The 20,865-nt window shown below is 37.1% G+C and overlaps 1 protein-coding gene across 5 annotated transcripts in view; it reads left to right on the top strand.

Moving 5' to 3' along the window:
* The window catches only part of LOC127413118 (TNFAIP3-interacting protein 1-like), a 30,603-nt gene extending 9,799 nt beyond the window's left edge, over nt 1–20,804 (top strand). For 3 of the 5 annotated variants that reach the window (XM_051649992.1, XM_051649990.1, XM_051649993.1), the window contains exons 9-18: nt 2,164–2,256; nt 2,373–2,438; nt 6,006–6,137; nt 7,870–7,998; nt 10,396–10,521; nt 15,817–15,942; nt 16,056–16,135; nt 17,142–17,331; nt 18,908–18,992; nt 19,639–20,804. In XM_051649992.1, the coding sequence (XP_051505952.1) occupies nt 2,164–2,256; nt 2,373–2,438; nt 6,006–6,137; nt 7,870–7,998; nt 10,396–10,521; nt 15,817–15,942; nt 16,056–16,135; nt 17,142–17,331; nt 18,908–18,992; nt 19,639–19,700 (1,089 nt within the window). In that variant the 3' untranslated portion in view covers nt 19,701–20,804. Of the gene's footprint in view, nt 1–2,163; nt 2,257–2,372; nt 2,439–6,005; nt 6,138–7,869; nt 7,999–10,395; nt 10,522–15,816; nt 15,943–16,055; nt 16,137–17,141; nt 17,332–18,907; nt 18,993–19,638 lie in introns of all 5 variants that reach the window. The other 2 variants (XM_051649994.1, XM_051649995.1) reach the window with 2 other exon arrangements.
* The last annotated feature ends 61 nt before the right edge of the window (nt 20,805–20,865 follow it).

Consider the following 20,865-nt stretch of genomic DNA (forward strand, 5'->3'; position numbering starts at 1 on the left):
TCCATGAGCCTCTGTATCTCAGGTGGCATCGCTGTAGAATTCCTGGTGCCTTTCAAAAAAAAATTTTTTTTTCTCTCTCTTTAATTTCCCTCTCAGTCTGGTGATGTTGAGGTTTAGTTGCTTGTTTGTTTTGTCTGCTTTTTTCTGTGGGAGTTCTTCAAAAAGAACCAACGTGTTAATTGCTCTCCAGTTTTCTAAATCAAGAAGCTACTTATTGAGTCACTCTTGCCACTTAAATGACTTTTGGGAATACCACTGTGGCTCTGAATACTGCCCTTCCTTAATAGGTTTTCAGTTTAAGTTCCTCATTTGTGGACTTTTTTTCACAATATGACTAAATACTGAAGAAAGAACAATACATTATGACAGAAATTGTGTCTTACGTTCTTACACAGCCTCAGGATTGTTTGTGTGACAGGAAAATTCTGTTGTCCTTTGGTTGGTTGTCATCTAATCACTGTGATTGATTACAGTATGTGATGATATCAGTTTTCAGTCTAATAGAGCTGTTTTATTACATTTAAATGGGATGACTATTCAGAGCGATTGTCAGTTCTGTAGAAAGGATATAGGATGGAAATAGGGCTGACGATTAATTATCAAACAAATAATTGCGATTATGATGGAAAAAGAGTAAGCGTGTATCCTCTGTGTCACTGCGTGTATGAACCAGGAATATTTGCCATTACACGATAGTTTAAAGTGAAACCGGAGCGCTTTGCATTCACTATAGCTGTGTCTGAAATCGCCCCCTATCTACTATATAGTGCGCTATTTTGGGTGTCCGCCATTTTGTTGGAGTGTCTGATTTCTGAGTGAGCCACTCGTTTCCTACTTTTGTTCACTCATTCTTACCTACAATGCACTCTAATTTCAAGTGTTCATTTGATGTACACTCGACGATGGTTAATTGCCCATAGTTCACCGCGGGGATGATGTACGAGCTGGGAGTTTACTGCTTTCTTCACTCCTGCAATGTTTTATTTCATGCTGAATGTATTAAATTACTTCTTGACAAATCATTACTTGATTAAAATAACATAACATATAGAGAGGCTATATAGGAAATAGTGAATGAGTGAACGATTTCAGACACAGCTTATCACAGTTTATACTTGTTCTTTATATTTTCGTGGGAGTTTGGCGCGAGCCTCTGCTGACAGTGCGCGCATCAGAGCGCTCTTCCAGGACAGGAGCTTGTTGACCTCTCGGACACGGAGTTCAACTGAATGACACACAAACGCTCGGTTCATGGCATTTATACAGTATATTCGTTTAAAAGTCCCTTATTTGGGCATTAAAATGTGATCGGAATTTGAATGCCCAATAATCGTGGTTGTCTCAAATAACCGCGATCAGACGGTTATTTAATAATCGTGACAGGCCTAGATGGAAACTTATATGGTAATTGTTAATGATTTATTGGTCACTTTTCTATATGACAGAGCAAGGTACTGGTTAATTATTACTGTATTGTCTTTTGGTTTTAAATATTTTAATTCCTTCCTCCATATAAAAGATCTAGGGTTGTAATGGTAAAACATTTTCAGTAGTAAATACCAATACCAGTTACATTTCACGATTCTCAATATACCAGTTTTATTACCACAGCCAAAACGAATGTGTTTTTAAACACATTCCTGTATTTATTAATATAAATATTAGCAAAGTAATTATAAACAGTGGCATGTAGCTTATGTAAGTATTTCTCAATTAAACACTCCTTAAATTTTTTTCATTATTCAGATGAGCATAATAGACAGTGGCAGGTCAATTAGGCTACATTTACACCGCAAGGCCTAATGCATAGTATCTTGACACATTCAATTTTTTTGTTGCGCTTGGGTAAATTCTCTTAAGACAACTGACTGTATTTACATTAATACCTTGCCAAGATGGGCATAAAAGACCAAGATGAGCATATGACAGTTCATACTCAGACGCGATGTGTGAACTCTCTTCACAGAGCATGTGCGCTTAAAAGCAGCCACCTGTAAGTCAAATAGCACTTGTGCACCACTACACGTTACTACTGAATAGCTTGATGTAGAAAGACTGATATGGTTACTTTATAGTAACTGTTTTTGCATCAACTGTCCTAAAACGCAAGCAGTTGTGTACAAATACGCCATTAAAATGTTTACATTTTTTCTATATTCATAGTCTGGTAAAGCTGTGGAAAAAACCCCATCAAAGACCCTTGATCCGGAGGTTTACGAGAAGAAGATCAAGCTTCTGGAGAAACAGAGGAGAGATGTAAGAATTTTACGGAGGTCCCCTGCTTTCTTCATACTGGCCTTTTAAAGCAGTCATAATTTCCCATCCATTTTGACTGTGATGTGTAAGATGTAGTGTTTGACCTTTTTCTAAAGGTACTGGAGGTGAACAAACAGTGGGACATTCAGTGGAATTCTATGAAGACACAGTTTGAGCAAAAGGTACATTATAAGAGATACACTAGAAATCTATAAATATGTTCCAGTTGGCCTTGTAACCTTTCTGGCTCACCTAATTGCTGATAAGCATTACTTAAAGACACAAAAAGCATGAATCATTCTACTTAGAAACAAATATTGCTTAATGAGTTTGCCCGACCAAAGTGGCACATGTGATTGGAGGTGGGAGATCGTAGCATATGAATCACATCATTGTGAAGTTCCTGTGTAAAGCACAGAACACAGACAGGCTACGTTACTGCATTGGGTGGCGGTGGAAACGCTGTCAGGGCAAAGGAATGGAAAGCAGACTTGTGAGTGTCACGGTGTTGCACAGCAGACCACAGGCCCCTCCTGTCACTCTGGCAGAATTTCCCTCACCTCGCTCGTACCCACTGTCTTCCTGTTGTGGCTCGCCAGAGGGGCCGGCCAAGGTTGCAGAGCCCCGTGATCTCACGGCTCAGAGATAGTGATGCCTGTTGCATCTCTGCATCTGCTTAGACTGATTGAGGAGAGAAAAAATTATTAAAAAACAAACTGGGTCTGTTTCTCTACACACATCCTCTGTCGTCACTGAGGAACGTGTTAAAACTCAAAGCAATGGAACAAAAACAACATATCTCCCACTGTGACCTTTTTTAGTTTGTGCCATTTCTTTGTTTGCTTTCTATGATTTTATCATTCTTGCTAGTGTGAAATGCATCACATGACTATAAAATGGGCTACTGTCCTTTATGAAACTACCCAAAAATGAAAATTCTGGGTAAAGATATCTATTTTCTGATGCATTGTGATCTTCTCGATATCGACCCTTAAATCCCAAGATCGATCTTTCACTTTACGTTAGGGCTGCAACTAACGATTATTTTGATAATCGATTAATCTAGCGATTATTAGAACGGTTTTTCGACTATTCAGCGATTATTGCAACGATTAATCATTAGCTCTTAACTGATAATTCAGCTTGTGCCCCGACTTAAAACTTTGTATTAAACGTGCTTACTAACAATAAAGAGGACAAAATCATCTTTAAAAATACCTCTAAATTACATTCACTGAATTAAAGGGGAAAAAATACTTTTTATTAAGTTTAATTCAGTAAAAAAATTCACTGTAAAAAATCCTATTGTCATCAAGTGTTTTTGTCTTGTTTTCCATTTAAAATTGTCTAAAAATCCTTAAAACAAGATACATTTACTTGAGAAGCAACATATAAGATATTTAGACTTACTTTAAGAGAATGTCTCTTAAATATAAGTGTATTTTGTATATAAGTGTATTTTTTCAATTGGTTATACTTCTGCGAGTGCAATAAAGACAAAATATACTTATATTCAAAATCTATTCTCTAAAAGCGAGTCTAAATATCTTACATGCTGCTTCTCAGGTGAATGCATCTTTTTTAAAGGATTTTTAGATATTTTAAAATATTTGTATTTTAAATATTATATTCAACATTCTCAGATAACAATTATTTCTGCTGCTAATGTAAATGTACGTTGTTTTAAAAGAGTTTTAGTTATTTATATTGGAAAACAAGCCAAAACAAAAACAAATCAAAAATGTATTTTGTTGCAGTGTATAAAGACTACCTCTCTCACCTTTCTGTTCACTTCAATCCATCTTTAACTCACAAAAAAACAAACTCTTTCTTATTAATAAAGCTGCATATTGCCAATTTTCTTCATGATAAGAAATGCACAGTGAAACATATATTATGATTCAATAAGTCGCGAGCCATCATGTTAAATTCTAGCTGCATTAAGCATGCCTGCTTGAGGGATGAGCGTCCCCATGACAGAGTGTGCATCAGCCGGATGCAGTTTCTGCCCCTTAAATCAGGACATTCACGCAACTCTTTGAAGAGGCATTGACCGCACAGAGAAATGCCAATTTTGGAGTTTGTAGTTATTTACATGATCTGCTTCCGTATTATTTGAACTTTAATAAAGCTGTAACGCATTAAATATAACTGCATTAAAGATGCAATGCCGGGGTGTTTCCTTTAAAGAAGGAAACACCAGCTCTACATACTCCACAAAGAGAACTTCTGTATTTACTTATTTTGTATTTTTGCATTATAATTCCCTCATACTTTGCGATCTACATCACCTGAAGCTGTTTGGAAAGTTTAGTGTGCATGTGGACTGTGAGCTGTGTAATTCTTCCTCTCCTCAGTCAGGCGCGAGCTGTAGTGCTGCTCTCGCGCGTCATCATTAGAGTTTAAAGTGATCTCATGTTTCATTAAGTATATAGTGCGCTACCAATGACTGCATCGCCAAGGACCCCTCTGTCAAGTGTGTGTGTGTGTGTGTGTGTCTGTAAGTAAGTGTATAATTATTGTTTATTTTGTATTATTATCTATGTCTTGCTGCTGTTTTTGTATTGTTTTTGTATTGTTGTACACTGGAAGCTCCTGTCACCAAGACAAATTCCTTGTATGTGTAAGCATACTTGCCAATAAAACTCATTCTGATTCTGATTAAATGAGATCAAACGACTATTCGACAACGACGATGTTTGTCGACAGTTTTTTATTATCGACGTTGTCGATAACTTTGACTAATCGTTTCAGCCCTACTTTACATGGCAACCCTCTACAGTGCAAGTAAATCACTCACATATGCAACCAAATCTCATGCTATATGACTAAAAATGTCTATGATTAGCCGGTAGTCTTAAAGAGATTTTGCACATGTTCTACATATCAATGTATATTCTTGTAAATAGTACAAATTATGCAAGTAAACAGTAAACATGTAACAAAAATAAACATGCACCATAATGTAAGCAATTTAAAGACATGAACTGATCAAATAGATTGAATTTGAAAATTTTTAAAAGGTAAAATGTGACCCATTAGTTGAAAAACTAATGATAAAATATAATTTGTAAAATTAATATTTTCGAAGTGTACCTAGAAGGTTCCTTTTATAATCAACAGCATAAGCTGAGAGTGAATTTCTTTCATATGTGATCAAAATGGACATTGTAACCGAAATGTACCCATATGAATCGATATCGCATCGAGATTGGAATCGAATCGAGAGCTTGTGGAGTGAATCGAATTGGGAAATTTGTATCAATATCCAGCCCTACAACCCCAGATGACTTCCTTTCTTCTGCTGAACACAAAAGGAGATGTTTTAATAAATATCGTGACAATTCCTTCAAATGACATATTCATTAAGACATCTCCCATTGTGTTTTGCAGAAAAGGGAATGTTATAAGTTCTTTGGTTATAGAACAATTTGTAATTTTATAGTTATTGCTGTTTACACACTGAATGTGAGCATAATTGAACCAAACCCATCTTTTAGAGAACAGATCACAGTTTGGCAGACCTGATTTAGGTTATAAATCCATTTTACTATGTTTAGTCTTTGTGCGGCAGTGTTAATATGCATTTTTCCCTGACACAATCCGGCACTCATATTGACGGACCTTGAAGCTTTGTCAGTATAATATGTGAACAGATGTATCTTGTTGTAGTGAGTCTTTATCACTTTATGACTCCTTAATGCTCTGTATAATGTCATGTCTCTTTCCCTTTCTCTTTTTCCTGCTAGATAACAGACCTGCGGCAGCGGCTCGCTGACTCCCAGAAGGCCGTACTTGAGCTTGAAGCAGAACGTGAGCAGAAACAGCGAGACTATGACAAAAAACTCCTCCTTGCCAAGTCTAAGATCGACAATGTGCAGGTACACCGTAGTCTCAGCCCACAGCCTGTTTACTGAGAGTCTGATGCATATTGCAAACGATAATGGCAAGCGATTTTGCAATCTGGTGAGCTTACTGTATGCAGACAAAGTCCAATTTACAAGGTACTGTGTTGATAGAATGAATGTTTTTGAGGAAGAACTAATCACCGGACTTTCCAAAGTTTGCCAGGTTAGCGTTATCGAAACAGTAATTTGAATGATTTTTTTCCCATAGTTGTACATTTACATTTGTACATTTACATTTGAACATTTATGCATTTGGCAGACGCTTTTATCCAAAGCGATTTACAGTGCCCTTATTACAGGGACAATCCCCCTGGAGCAACCTGGAGTTAAGTGCCTTGCTCAAGGACACAATGGTGGTGGCTGTGGGGATTGAACCAACAACTTTCTGCTTACCAGTTCAGTCCACTATGCCACCACCACTCCTATAGTGTCTAATAGTTGTCTGTTATTGTGGTTTAATCTGTGGCTGGTTGCTTAATATGTCAGTCATACAGTCTCTTCCTGTCTAAATGGGCAATTCTTGGCCAGAATAAGTTGTTGACCAGACTTTATGCCACTAGTCAGTCTAGACTAGGTGCACCACGTCCTCCTCTGTCAGTAAACCCTCTTCTGTCTCATCCATGTAATTTACTTGCTCTTAATGCAAAATTTGGCTTTTATTTACACTCCCACAGAACTCAGTGAGGCTCTTAAGGCTTCATGTAGTCATTCAGTGCCTCAGTTTTCTCTTGGTAAGCGCCAGTTTTTCCCACCAACTGACCGTGTAACATTCTGAGTATACAATGATAGTTTCCCTTCACTCCCCTTAGGGGACGGTCAAATATACCATAAATAACCCGCCTCATAATGTGAGTTTTATTAAGTGTCATAGACTTTGTCATATGATGACTGGTTTCATTCTCATTCTCTATCATGGATTTTAGTTTATTTATAAGCTACAGACAATAGTGCAGTTTTTTCAGCAAGACTCGCCCACAGCAGACTTGGCAAATATGTTTTTTTTGGGGGGGGATTTTTTCCAATTTGGAATGCCCTATTCCAAATGTGCTTTTAAGTCCTCGAGGTCGCGTAGTGATTCGCCTCAATCCGGGTGGCTAAGGACGAATCCCAGTTGCCTCCGCGTCTGAGACCGTCAACCCGCACATTATCACGTGGCTTGTTGAGCGCGTTGCCATGGAGACATAGTGAGACGGCAACCACGCTCAACTCACCACGTGCCCCACCGAGAACGAACCATTATAGCGAGGAGTTTACCCCATGTGACTCTACCCTCCCTAGCAACCGGGCCAATTTGGCTGCTTAGGAGACCTGGCTGGAGTCAATCAGCACGCCCTGGGATTCAAACTAGCAAGCTAGCAAACTCCAGGGGTGGTAGCCAGCGTATTTTACCACTGAGCTACCCAGGCTCCCCAGCAAATATGTTTTTTTTAAGATGTTCCATAGTGGAGGCCTTGACACAGAACCGCAGTTCTTTTCTGAAGGCCAAAATACTGTGTACAATACTTGTATGTTTGTCTTTTGTAAATGAGGTCATTTATACTAACATGCTTGTAAAGACTGTCCTTCTTCTAACTGTTCTTATGTCAGCCAGTAAATGGAGTCATGGCATTACCTGTAACTATATATAAAGTACATAAAACAGAGTAACTGTGACTGCTTTGCTCTACTTGCTAACCAGTTTTTATTTTTAATTGTGTTTTCATAGGGTGAGAAGGAATGCCTTACCTCAGAGACATGCGAGTTGAAACAAAAGGTACGCTACCTGCAGGACCAGTTGCTACCACTTACCAAACAAACAGAATACCAGGAGAAAGAGATCCAGAGGCTCAACAGGGTTAGTTGCCAAAAATACACAAACATACATACACACCTATATTTCCCATTGACTGCTTCTGTTCTTAAAGGAATATTCCGGGTTCAACACAAGTTAAAGGAACAGTTCACCCAAAAATGAAAATCAGCTGATAATTTCCTCACCCTCAGGCCATCCAAGATGTATCTGACCTTCTTTCTTCATCAGAACAGGATTTAAGATTTTTAGGAAAGGATCCCAGGTTTTTAGCTTCATCCAATGCAAGTGAATGAACACCAATTTTTGACAGTCCAAAAAGCACACTTAGTCAGCATCAAAGTAATCCACACTATGCGACAAAGTGTTTTTTTAGGCATGACGTCATCACGCACACCATTTTTATCAATAAAAGTCGATTTTATTTGGGCAAATTTCCCAAACTTTTTTTAATGCATTTTCACTTTGTCGACAACAAAATGCCATGAAAAGTGGATAGAAACTAGGCTGTTGACAGCCAATCAAATTCCATCTGACTTTACAGGGCTCAAGCGCAAAAAATGGCAGATGACATAACAGAGAAGCTAATCGCAGAGGTCCAAAAAACCCACCGCTGTTTGATAAGTCAAACCCTCTATACAAAGATGCCTTAAAAAAAGGACATTTGGAAAGTATTTGGGTTTAGCCTCAGAATGAATGGTGAGAAGTATGATATGATATAATGTAAAGCTAATGCTAATGGGTAGCATTATCTCATGTATCCAGCGCTAATGTCAACAACATTGTCTTGCCTCGTTTGAAGTTGCGGAGAAAATGACAGTTCTAGTTTGTATGAAAAGCAGTGGAGATCATAATTACTAGTAGTGATGAGAGAAGCGCTGAGGATATCTGCTGGTTAAAGTAGTGTAAATACAACGAGACCACAGCAAAATATGTTCAATGGCTTACAAAATAATTCCAGTAGCAGATCATCTACATCCATGTATTTGACTGCAGTATACTCATATGAAACAGAACTTTATCGTCCGTTGGTATGTGTGCAAATATAGTTATCATTATAGTTATAGTTTTGGTGTGAACGGCTCTTAAACCAAACCCAAAAAGAAAGTCTTTTGAATTTTAGAATTTAAAGAATATATACAGTATTTGTATTGTACAGTATTTATTTGGTATTCCAGTTCCAACATCCCCAGATTTTCCCAAAGGGAGGTTGTAAACACAAGCTTACACACACACACTTCAGTACAGTTCCCCCTGGAACTTTAAAAAAAACAAAAATAATCTTAGACTCAACAAGAAACAAAAAATCTGAAACCCACCCAAATTACTTTCAACAACAACTCCTTTTCATTAGAGAAATATTTCCATCACATATCCCTATATATACAGATGGATCAAAATCTGAGTATCATGTATCATCTGCATTTGTGATCAACCATCAAAAAAAAGGAATATCCATCCCCAATCACAGCTCAGTTTTTACAGCAGAGGCAAACGCTATCGTCTTAGCATTGGACTTCATAAAGTCTATGCAGCAGAGAAACTTTCTGATAATTTCAGATTCAAAATCATGTCTTCAGGCAATGTCATCTTTAAAAAATTATCACCCAATGCTTGAAAAGATTCTATGCAAGCTGCTGGATTTGGAGGCCCAACATTTCAATATCTGCTTCTGCTGGGTACCTGGACACTGTGGAATCCCAGGAAATGAGGAAGCAGACACTGCTGCAAAAGAGGCCTTATCAGCGGATTTCAAAAAGTGTCCAATACCTCCCACTGACATAAAACCCATAATAAATTCATATATTAAAAACAAATGGCAAACTGAGTGGGATCAATGCACCATGAACAAACTCCATGAAATCAGCTCTATTGTTGGCAAAAGAAGTTCCTCCCTGTTTTCAAATCGCTGGGACCAGATCGCCTACACCCGCTGTCGAATAGGTCACTCCAGGATGACACACAAGTTTTTAATATTGGGAGAAGATTCACCAACATGTACCTTCTGCCAGAATCCATTATCCCTGAAACATGTTTTATTAGACTGTACTGGTCTTAACCCCGTGAGAAACCTTTTTTATTCAGTCAGAACTCTGGAAGAAATTTTTAACCAAGTCAAACTGAACGCAATTTTAGAGTTTTTAGGAAAAATAGATTTTAAAAACCTTTTATAGAATTCCTTACACATTTCTCGCCATGGAAATAGCCATAGAAGCTGGCATGGCGTTAAAAACAAATAAACAACAAACACACACACACACACACACACACACACACACACACACACTATGGAGATAGATTACATGCATCTGTACTTTTAATTTTACACACTCTAATTCACCCCTGTGGCTCATTATCAAGGAAATCTAGCATTTTATTGTGAATGTGGTTCTTTGTGTGAGCATGCATCAGTTCTGACCTGAAGTATTGTTTGTTTTGTAGGCATTAGAGGAAGCATTGAATCTTCACTCTCCTTCCTCCACCCAGCCAGGCTTGAACTTGGGAGAGGGTGTGGCTAACCTGAGACAGCAGGAGCTGCACACACAGATAGCAGTTCTGAAAGAGCAGGTACAAACACACGGGACCTCATAGCAGTCTATACACACTGGCCCCAAAATATATTTGCACACTTATAGCACTCTTAAAAATGTATGAATGTCATTAGCATTAAATAACTAAATGTATATATCTTGTATTAGAATTTGAAACCTAAAAAACTTTCTTTAAAATGAATGCCATTTTGTTATAATCTTATGTCTAATTATGCAAATACTTTTTGGGGCCACACATTAGTTTGGTGGACACGCTGCAGACTGTCTGACCCCATTTATGCCTGGTATTAATATTCGTCTCAGGTGATCCGATCACATGTGGCCAAGTGAGACACATTGCTGTTTACATATGGTCACTTAAATGCGTTTCCTGTGACCACTTATGTTTGGATTTCGAGGGCAGGGTCTCTGATTCATGACGACATACATCAATCAATATGTCAGTGTGTTACTGCATGATAATAAAGCGCAACAAAGTCATAAAAGGCAAAAAGCACAAAAAAACAGTGCGCTGTTTCTCGCAGATTAAGTTGAAATTACATTAAGGAGATTTATCCATAATTTTAGTTGAGTACCTGTATTGCTGGGCTTCAGATCTGTGTGCTTCTCATCTTTGTAACTGCATGTTGATATCAGACACACAGAAGAAGATATCTGAAATTCCCATGATGGTATATGAATTCTCTTGTTTTTATTTATTTATTTTATTCCAGTTATTTCCTTTTAAAGCTGCTCGTAAGTGGAAAACTTAAAACTCTTGTTTTAGCATAGTGGTTGGTTGACAGGTGATGGGTGGTGCTTCGCTGCTGTCCGGAACGCATTCAGAATGGATTAGTGTTTACACCTCAAACACGATGTGGTCATGTGTTTTATGACTACCTCCATAAGTGATCCGATCACAATATGTTTTACACCCTGTTTGTTTTCACCCGAGACACATCTTAATACCAGGTGTAAACAGGGTCTCTTTTGAAGATCTCTACTTTAAATGATAAAACAATAGATATACTGTTTAACCAGGGATGTGCGCTACGACTAATTTGACTGTCGTTTAAACAGAAGTTTTGTAACCGACTAGTCTAAAGACAAACCAACCTTCAGAAAACAGTAAAAAAAAAAAAAAACAAAAAAAAAGTAATGCGACCCATTTAAAATACTTAATCTATTCCAAATCCAATGCTAAATTCCACTGAAAAGGGGCATTTATCTGCGACGTGCTCACCTTGCATTATGACCATTGTACATTAAATATAGAACATGACACGCATTCACTGAATCAATTTTAACGAATATTTAACAGATATATTTATTGAAAACAACTGAATGAATAGTGCAGGATCAATGGAACAACCATTAAAAGTCTGTTCTAAACGGAAATCACCAAGTAAAAGTTACTTAACATATTAAAACGGTCAGGACATTGTTGAAAATAATTAACAGGTAGACTAAGCCAAATCTATGAGAGAGAAAAAAATGCGCAGAAAAGTTGCACGTATTTCACAACGTGCAGTCGTGCATTAACCATTGATCTAATATGACAGCTGTTCGGTAACTGCAATCAATAACAGTTACGATGTAAAAAAAAAGTAGCTGTAGGATAGAAAAAATAGGCCTGTGATGTAGTCGTGGTTGGGGACGGTCGCGTTCCTGCTGCTGCTCGTTTTGTCCACGACTGCGACCTATGCACACGGAACCACAGTAGAGCACGACCTCAACATCGTCCACAACGTCGATAACAGAAGTAAGTGTAACTTTCATCGAACTTATTTAGCCATTTAATACACGTTATTTATATAACGTTACAAGTGACTGTTGCACGTGAATGGAAATAGAGCAGTGAGCAATGGCAAGATAGTGGAGCAGCTGTTAGTTTTACGCACGTGCTGAAGTTATTGCTTTACAAAGGTATTCTTAATCTCTTCTTTTCCATAAATAACTGAAACCACAGTTATAAGCTCATTCCAATAAGATCTACACTATATTTGAAGCCTCTCTATATAATGCATTATAAAGGTATTTTAATGCATAATGCCTTATAATATTCCTTATAATCAGTTGCATGCTCTCCTAAGTTATAATTACATATTTCTGTTTAACTATATAAAGTAAAATCATTGTTGGGAAAGTTACTCAAAAATAGTAATCCACTACAAATTACTAATTACTTCTCTCTAATTATAATCAGATTACTTTACTAATTACTTCATTAGACAAGTAATCACATTACTAATTACTTTAATTTTGTTACTTTCTAAAACACTTTTCTTCTCATCAAATTCAAAATAATGTCTCTCTTTCCTCCTTGTTCATTGTCGTACATAAGTCATACACTCAGCACCTCACATTTCTCCCTCACATTACTCCTATTATAGACCTCACTCATTACAGGTCTATAATTCATGCTTTAAATTAGCAATTTAGCATGATTACTCAAGGATAAGGTGTTGATGGCTTCTGGAAATGGGGCCTGTCTAGATTTGATCAAAAATTACTTTTTTTCAAATAGTGATGGTGCTGTTTTTTACATCAGTAATGTCCTGACTATACTTTGTGATCAGCTGAATGCCACTTTGGTGAATTAAAGTACCAATTTCCTTCCGAAACATGAAAATCTGTACATTATTCAAAACTTTTGGCCCCTAGTGTGTGTGTGTGTGTGTGTGTGTGTGTTGTGTGTGTGTGTGTGTATCTCTTTCTTTCTATCTTAAATTTTTTTTAAACTAACTTTCAGGCATGGCTTTGTCAAGCCAACATTAGAGTTTGTTTTTAAATCTCTACCTGTAGTTATAGTATTATGATACATAGCAGAACAAACATAACTTTATTAAAGTATTCCACAGAAGCATTATTTATTTGTATTTTATTAAATTATTTTTTGCATCAATGCATTCGAGAAACTCTTGTGTTTATTTCCTTGAGCCAATGGTTAATAATCTAATAATATACAGTATGAAATAGTATTTTCACCATTTAGGTACTTTGCCTTCCCCATTATACTCTCTATAGAGGAGTCTCAAACGGGTCCTGCTCCTTGTTGTTGTCTATGGTAATGTTTGTGTATAATAGCATGTATCACGTTTCTAATAGATGTAAAAATTCCCATGATCAGCACAGTCAAGAAATTGAATATGTTCTACAGTGTCATGTAATTTTCTATTTTAACAATTACAGAAATGAAAAATGAATTGCAAAAAAGAGATGCAATTTTGTAATACCGTAGGCTAAAGTGTAATTTGGGTTTGTTGATGGACTGAAAGGACATGATCCTTGTGTATTTTAACCATCAAGTTGTTGTAGCAGTTTAAAGAAGGAATAGATTATGTCATTCAAATTGAATAAAACACTGGACTGCCACTTTAAGATTACAGTTGTAAAGTCAGGGGGAGAAAATAGAGCAGTAGGAGCCCACCTAGGATTGAAACAGCATGTCAAGGAAGTGAGTGTTTATGGCGAGCTAGGACTTCTCAAAGGAGAACCTGTCAAGATGGAGCTAAAAGAGAACGTATGCCCATAGAGCATCACAACCCCTCGTCGCATCGTCGTATGAGTCTCTGAACTGTTTTATCAGTACCTGTGTGGTCTGGAGTCCTATAGGCTAATTACAGATCATAAACCATTGGTCACATTCAGTGTTGTGTAACGTGTTCTAAAGCTCCAGAGATTTGACCACCGGCTGCAGCCCACCTTCACTCTGTCTCTTCCCAAACCGCCCGATGGGTCTCACATACCAGAACGGGTCAATTTCTGGACCGATTTAAAAGATGGTTACTATTAAAATGCGTATTTGACACATTATACAATTTTTTCCTGTTTGTTGTCAATAATAAATCTTGGTAAACAAAACTAGCCTCAGAGACACCTTGGGAACACTTTCTATGAATCCCGTCTACACTGTAGGAAATGTTTTGTTGGGTTACATAAATGTGTTACAGGATGTAACAAACTAATCGGTTTAGTCAATTCTGACTGAATCAATCTGACTACATGAGGTCACACCATCGAAAGAAATATTTAAGGATCAGATCAGTTACAGCTCCCATGTAACTCCTTAAGGTAACAGCTGTGCAGTTTCACTTGTGTCAACAGTATACTGTATGTTTTGCATTATAAAGCTATTTTAAGGCTTTATATTGCTCTCATAATTTAATTGTTTTCAAATATTTGTAGCACAGTTAAATGCATTCATACTCACCTATTCAAAAACAAGGGTAAAAAGGGTCAAATGCACTAAAACGAATTATCATCACCACGTCTTATGTTGTGTTATAATGCATTATACTCAATAGTGTTGGGTGTAATGCGATTACAAAATAATTAGTTACTGTAATCTAATTAATTTACGGCAATTATTGTAATGAATTACATTTTAAATTCTTGTAATCAGATTACAGTTACTGACTTAATTCATCTAATTTTAAGTACATTATTAGCATTACACATGCTTTTGAAATAATATTATTTATGCAGAATTATTTTAAATTAACACGTGGACATGGTCCGGTGAAAGACAGGACTTGACTCACCTGAGGCGTCTATCCTGCACTTGAAAAAGCCCGCTCAGTGGAAAAATAACGTACAAGCATGCACAGACTTAAACAAGACTCAAATGTGAAAACATCTATAGGGACTTTCAAACGTTTGGAAATCCGATTCCCGCACCACCACCGAAGTGATTGCATAACTACTTTGAGTTTGCTTGTCTAGCGAGAGGATATTTTCTGCGCGTGCCGCGAGTGAGAGAGGGAAGAAGCACACGCAGCCTGAGGTGAAATTAAACTCTGTATCTGCTCCAGATATCCTCTTTTTAAATAATATTTGTATTATTAATTCTATTTAAAATATGTAACATTAATATGACAGTAATTTAAGCACAGCCTCTGTAAAAATATAAAGCCAAACGTAAATGTGTAAAAAATTCAGTTTAATAGGGGGAAATATTAACCGAATTCCAGTGTCGACTAGCAGCATCAGAACTGTTTAGTTGACTAGTCTCGCACATCCCTATGTTTAACATGAACACATTCTCCTCGGTGACGCACTGTACACTCTCTAGATTTGTCAGTGTCGGAGCTGTTCTCAGAGGTTCTCTAGGAGTTGAGATTTCACTCACTGAAACTCTAGATTTATTGAATTTGCAGTCCTTTTACCTCATTTATCAAACACACTTTGAAAGAAATGAGTGTGTCAAGGTTCCATGGTGAGTCATACAGTTTGCTTGAGGTTCGATAGCTTCCTGCAGTCTTACAGTCTGCTGAAATGCACCAATGGCTGCAGATATAGATCTGCATCCTCATCGAATGACTTTTCTCAGGTCAAGATCTTTGAAGAGGACTTCCGGAAGGAGAGGAGTGATAGAGAGAGGATGAATGAAGAGAAAGAAGATCTGAGACGGCAGGTGGAAAGGCTACAGGGACAAATGACTAATCTGACTAATCAGGTGGGCAGCTAATTATCTGATGAAATGACTCCAGAGAAAATTAGTCAATAAAGGAACATGAATAAGTCTTTTTATGAGGGTCCTTTGATGATTTCAATATCTATGATTCTCAGCTTCATCAATCACAGAATGAGTGTCAGAGAGAGCGTGCAGAGAGGTGTAAACTGGAGAGACTGCAGATGCAACACAAGCAGGTAACTCAAATGTGCCATCTTGTGGTGGAGAGCACAGTAGCCCACAACAATCTCTTGTATTCAAAATAAAAGATTTCAAAGATTTGCTATTGGGCTAATGTCCAGGTCATACATCACCCATAATAAAAAGTAAAGTTATGATCTAATTTATATATTAGAATAACAGTACTGTGAAAAGTTTTAGGCAGTTGTAAAAAATGTTTTAAAAAATATTTTAAAAACATAATTCCATTAATAATTTTTATTTATCATTTAACTTGCATGTCAAGTGCAGTAAACATAAAAAAATGAAATCGGTACTTGGTGTTACCACCCTAAGCCTTAAAAACAGCACAGATCTCCTAGGTACAGTTGTGCACAGTTTTTTGTAGCTTGTTGGCAGATAAGTTGTTCTAAGCATCTTGTTCTATCTATTTAGGCTATCTCAATTGCTTCTATCTCTTCTATCTCAATCCCTGACTGACTCAATGGTGTTGAGATCCGGGCTTTATGGGGGCAATACTATCTGTTGTTCTTTTTCTATTCTATTCTGTTTGCAAAAGGAATGTTTGGAAATGTAAAATAGATATTGGCACTCTAAAGCAGAAGATATCAAATAACCATCTTAAGACAAAGGTTTTTGTGAAACATCTAATGTGCCTAAGACTTTTGCACAGTACTGTATATTACATTTCTGTAATGGGATGTTCAAACAGAACTTCAAATCTTCATACAAAGAAAAACCTAGATGCAGCACAACAAATGGGACATAATGCAGGTGTTTGAGATGTGTTGAAATTCTTGACACAGCGCCTTGAAGACACACTGAGATGCATCACAATGGTTAAAGACGTCCATCTAGTGCATGCTTACATAGAGAAACAATTTTCATTGCTAAAATACAATCTGGACAATGAAAACTTTTTTTTTTACTGAAATGGCTTAAATGTTAAAATCAGTAAATCTGGTAGATTCCCTAAACTGAAGACAAGTAGAACTCATTTTGATTTTGTTTTCCCATGTTTTGGAGGGGCAGCAGGAGAGGAGGACGTCCGATCCCACATCTGGCACAGCAAATGGCCCCATGAGCCCTCCATACTGTGGTCCGTTTGTTCAGGTGGGCCATCAGGGTCTAGAGGGGTGGCCCATACACTTCCCCCCAAGGATGTCTAACATCAGTACGGCACCCGGCAGGGACTTCCAGCCTGTCAATCCAGTAAGTCTGAGTTGAGCATGAAGTGTTTATTTGCTGGATTTTGTCCAAGTTCCGATGCCGGGCATTTGAGTCCAGTTCCTCCACAGCAGGGAAAATGTGATATGATCATAGCCTATATTAGATCCAGTCTAGACCCAGAAAATAACCAAATATCAGAGTTTTGTCTGATATTCAAAACTAGTCAACATCAACAGCTTGTTATGTTAACTCTTATACCAGCCCAAGAATTTGACAGAGGTAGCTGGGGAATATAGCAGAAGGCAGGCGATGAAGTGATGGTAAAATTATCAGTTATTGAATAATCTTAGTTACGTGTCTCAGTGCACATTCTGACTTTATCTGATCAGCACAAGTTCAACAAGTGTTACTATATCAAGCAAAGACAATGGACAATTACTGCTTCACAACTTCGTCCTGTGAAGTTGTGAACTCTCAATCTTGTGAAGACAATACAGCACACAATAAGAAAATTCTTCTCAACTACAATTTTCTTTCTATAAGAATGTTTTGTATTCCCAAAAAATAAAAATCTTAAAGTTCTTTTCTTTTTTCTTAAGTTTGATTTTAAAGGGATTGTTCTCCCCCCCAAAATGAAAATGCTTTCATCATTTATTCAGCCTCATGCCGTCCCAGATGTGTACGACTTTCTTTCTTCTGCTGAACACAAACAAAACATTTTAGACTAATATTTCAGCTCTGTATGTCCTCACAGTGCAAGTGAATGGTGACCAAAATTTTGAAGGGAGCATAAAAGTAATCCATAAGACTCCAGTGGTTTAATCCATGTCTTCTGAAGTGATATAATGTAACTCCTTTTTCACTATAAATCTTGACATCAGCAGTCTCCTTGGCAGTCAAGATTGCAAGCTCCATATCTTGTCAAATGGTTAACAGCAAGTAAATTCTCCTATGACAGTTAATTTGGTTAAACGAACACATCTCACACACTTCATATAAAACATTTTTTTTTTTTTAAATGATCGCGAGGTGCTTGCTTCTTAGATAAATGTATTGGTACGTGAACCAGTGTTGAAGAACAGTATTACATTTGTTGTATTAAACAAGGCAACCTCATGAGCAGGCTAGTATAGACGATCTTAAGAAATGTTTTTAAATCTTCATAAAAAAACCTTTTTTTTATTTTTTCTCTGTTTTCCTAAGAACATTTTTGTGAATCCGGACCAAGATCTTAAAATATGTAACCTTTATACAGTCATATTTTTAAATGGGATGTGTGTGATTTTTTTTTTTTTTAATTTTTTATATATATATAAAGTAAAGCTGTCTATTAGTAATTGGGAAAATGTCATGTTTTTTGCTGATTTAGCTAACTTCACATCCTGGAACAGACACTATAGTACCATTCCAGCACTTTAAAGTGGTTAACAGTTTTACCACGCAGCGGTATGATATGCTGTAGATATGTTAATTTGTTCAAATAGGGTTTTACAAAAGTTACAGTGTTTCTTCAATACGCAGAAGTGGACAGAGACCGAAACCATTGTCTTCTGAGGGCTTCATTACATGTCTTTGTAATGGTAATGATTTCTTCTTTCGTGTGCTTTTGTGCGTTCAGGGTTTTCCCTGGCAGACATCCTTCCCACAGCCACGTGGTTCTAGAGGACAAGCAGACACAGCAAGACCCCCTCCAGAAACTGCAGGTATTTCATTCATCCCGTGTTTCTTTTCTGGACTTCTAGATTCATTCAAATGCTGACGACAATGAGAACCATGACAGAAGAAACATTATGAAATGGCAATAGCTTCCAATTTCACAATGATTGCACAAGGTCTAACCAGTGCAGTTTCAGTTTGATTATCTCCCATTATTTGTTTTTAAACATTTACATTTATGCATTTGGCAGACGCTATCCAAAGCGACTTACAGTGTACTTATTACAGGGACAATCCCCCTGGAGCAACCTGGAGTTAAGTGCCTTGCTCAAGGACACAAAGGTGGTGGCTGTGGGGTTTGAACCAGAAACTGATTACCAGTTCAATTCTTTAGCCCACTGCGCCACCACCACTCTCAGTATGAAAGGAAAATGGGCCCAACTTCTTGCTTAATAAATGCCCCTGGTTGTATAGTGTATGATTCATCAGTGCAAGTTTTTCATCAGAATGTAATCACTTTCCCTGCAACTGAAATGACTTTCTGCTGATGTAAACAAGGCCATGCAATAATTGTGATCAAAAATATCATTTCCTGGATAGATACAATCAAGTTCTTGCTGAATGTGTTGCAAATGTCATTTAAATGTTGTTTTATGAGTGAAGATTCTCAACCTCTCTCTTATATGTCGACAGAAATGGGAGCAGCTGGATTTGGGAAAAGGGAGCGTCAGAACAATGACCCTGGAAAGCACTAAACGCACACTTTCTCCTGGAATGGCTCCCGGCTAGTAGCATGATGCAGTTTATTTTCAGTCGGCATGGTGTAAACTATTTTTTTTTTTTCCTACTGTGTACATATATATCTACCACTGATACAAATGTTGTTTATATACTTAAGTTTTATAATCCTGTTTGTGAAACACTGTTCTGGCAAATTAAGAATATATACATTTAGTATTTTTTTCCTTTTTATGATTGAAGTTTAAATGATCTGCTTTATATAATTCTATGCAGGAATTGAAGTCAGTTGTTTAATGGATTAAATGATTGAACTTACTTTTTTAAACAATATACCTATAGAGTTGAGTAAGGGGGGACATTTTTAACCTACACCACTTCATTGAATGAAAATTACTTCATCAGATTATATTTATTACAGAGTAATTCAGTGACAACAGAATATAATGTTTTGATGAAAGCAAGCTTTAGAATATTGAGCCTTCCATCATAGACAAAGACAATTGTACAAGCTGAGAAAAGATGAAAAAGTCCACAACTCTATAGGTGAATTGTCTTGAAAATGTCCAACAGTTAGACTGTGACTGATCTCATTCATGAATGTCACACACTGTTGAATGTGTCCACATGTATATCACCACTGGGTGGCGTTACCCTCTGACTGGTCATCTGCCCCACCATTTACTGAAGCCATATATTAATATTATCTGTTAGATAATGTTCAACAGAGTTCTGGGATCACTCCAAAATGCGCTTCATATGGCTTGTTGATCTTTTAGCTACTTATGATTGTAATTGAAATAACTGATCGAGAAGGGTCTTAATCAGGTCCTAGTAAATGGATGCCAGAGGAAACATAGTAGACTTAATTTTGTTCAAGATTCAGTGTTCATAAACATTATTCTCAATGTGCAAATGGAAGTGATAAGTTATTTATAATCTATTGTTTTGACAGCTGAGTGTGGTTTATTGTCTTAAGTAATGTTGTATTTTGTGTATTGTTTTGTGTCTCCCTTTACATATTGTAGCTACTGGAAGCTTGTAGGATGTGAGTTTGCGTGTTTGTGCATGTACACAGTCACAGGAAGTGGACCAGAATAAATGCTAAGTTAATGATATCACATCAGTGCCACCCACTTTCATTAGTCTCACTCTTGATTTAGGCTGTATATCAGCGACAAT

This window comes from Myxocyprinus asiaticus, chromosome 22 (assembly GCF_019703515.2).
Source record: "Myxocyprinus asiaticus isolate MX2 ecotype Aquarium Trade chromosome 22, UBuf_Myxa_2, whole genome shotgun sequence".
NCBI lineage: Eukaryota > Metazoa > Chordata > Actinopteri > Cypriniformes > Catostomidae > Myxocyprinus > Myxocyprinus asiaticus.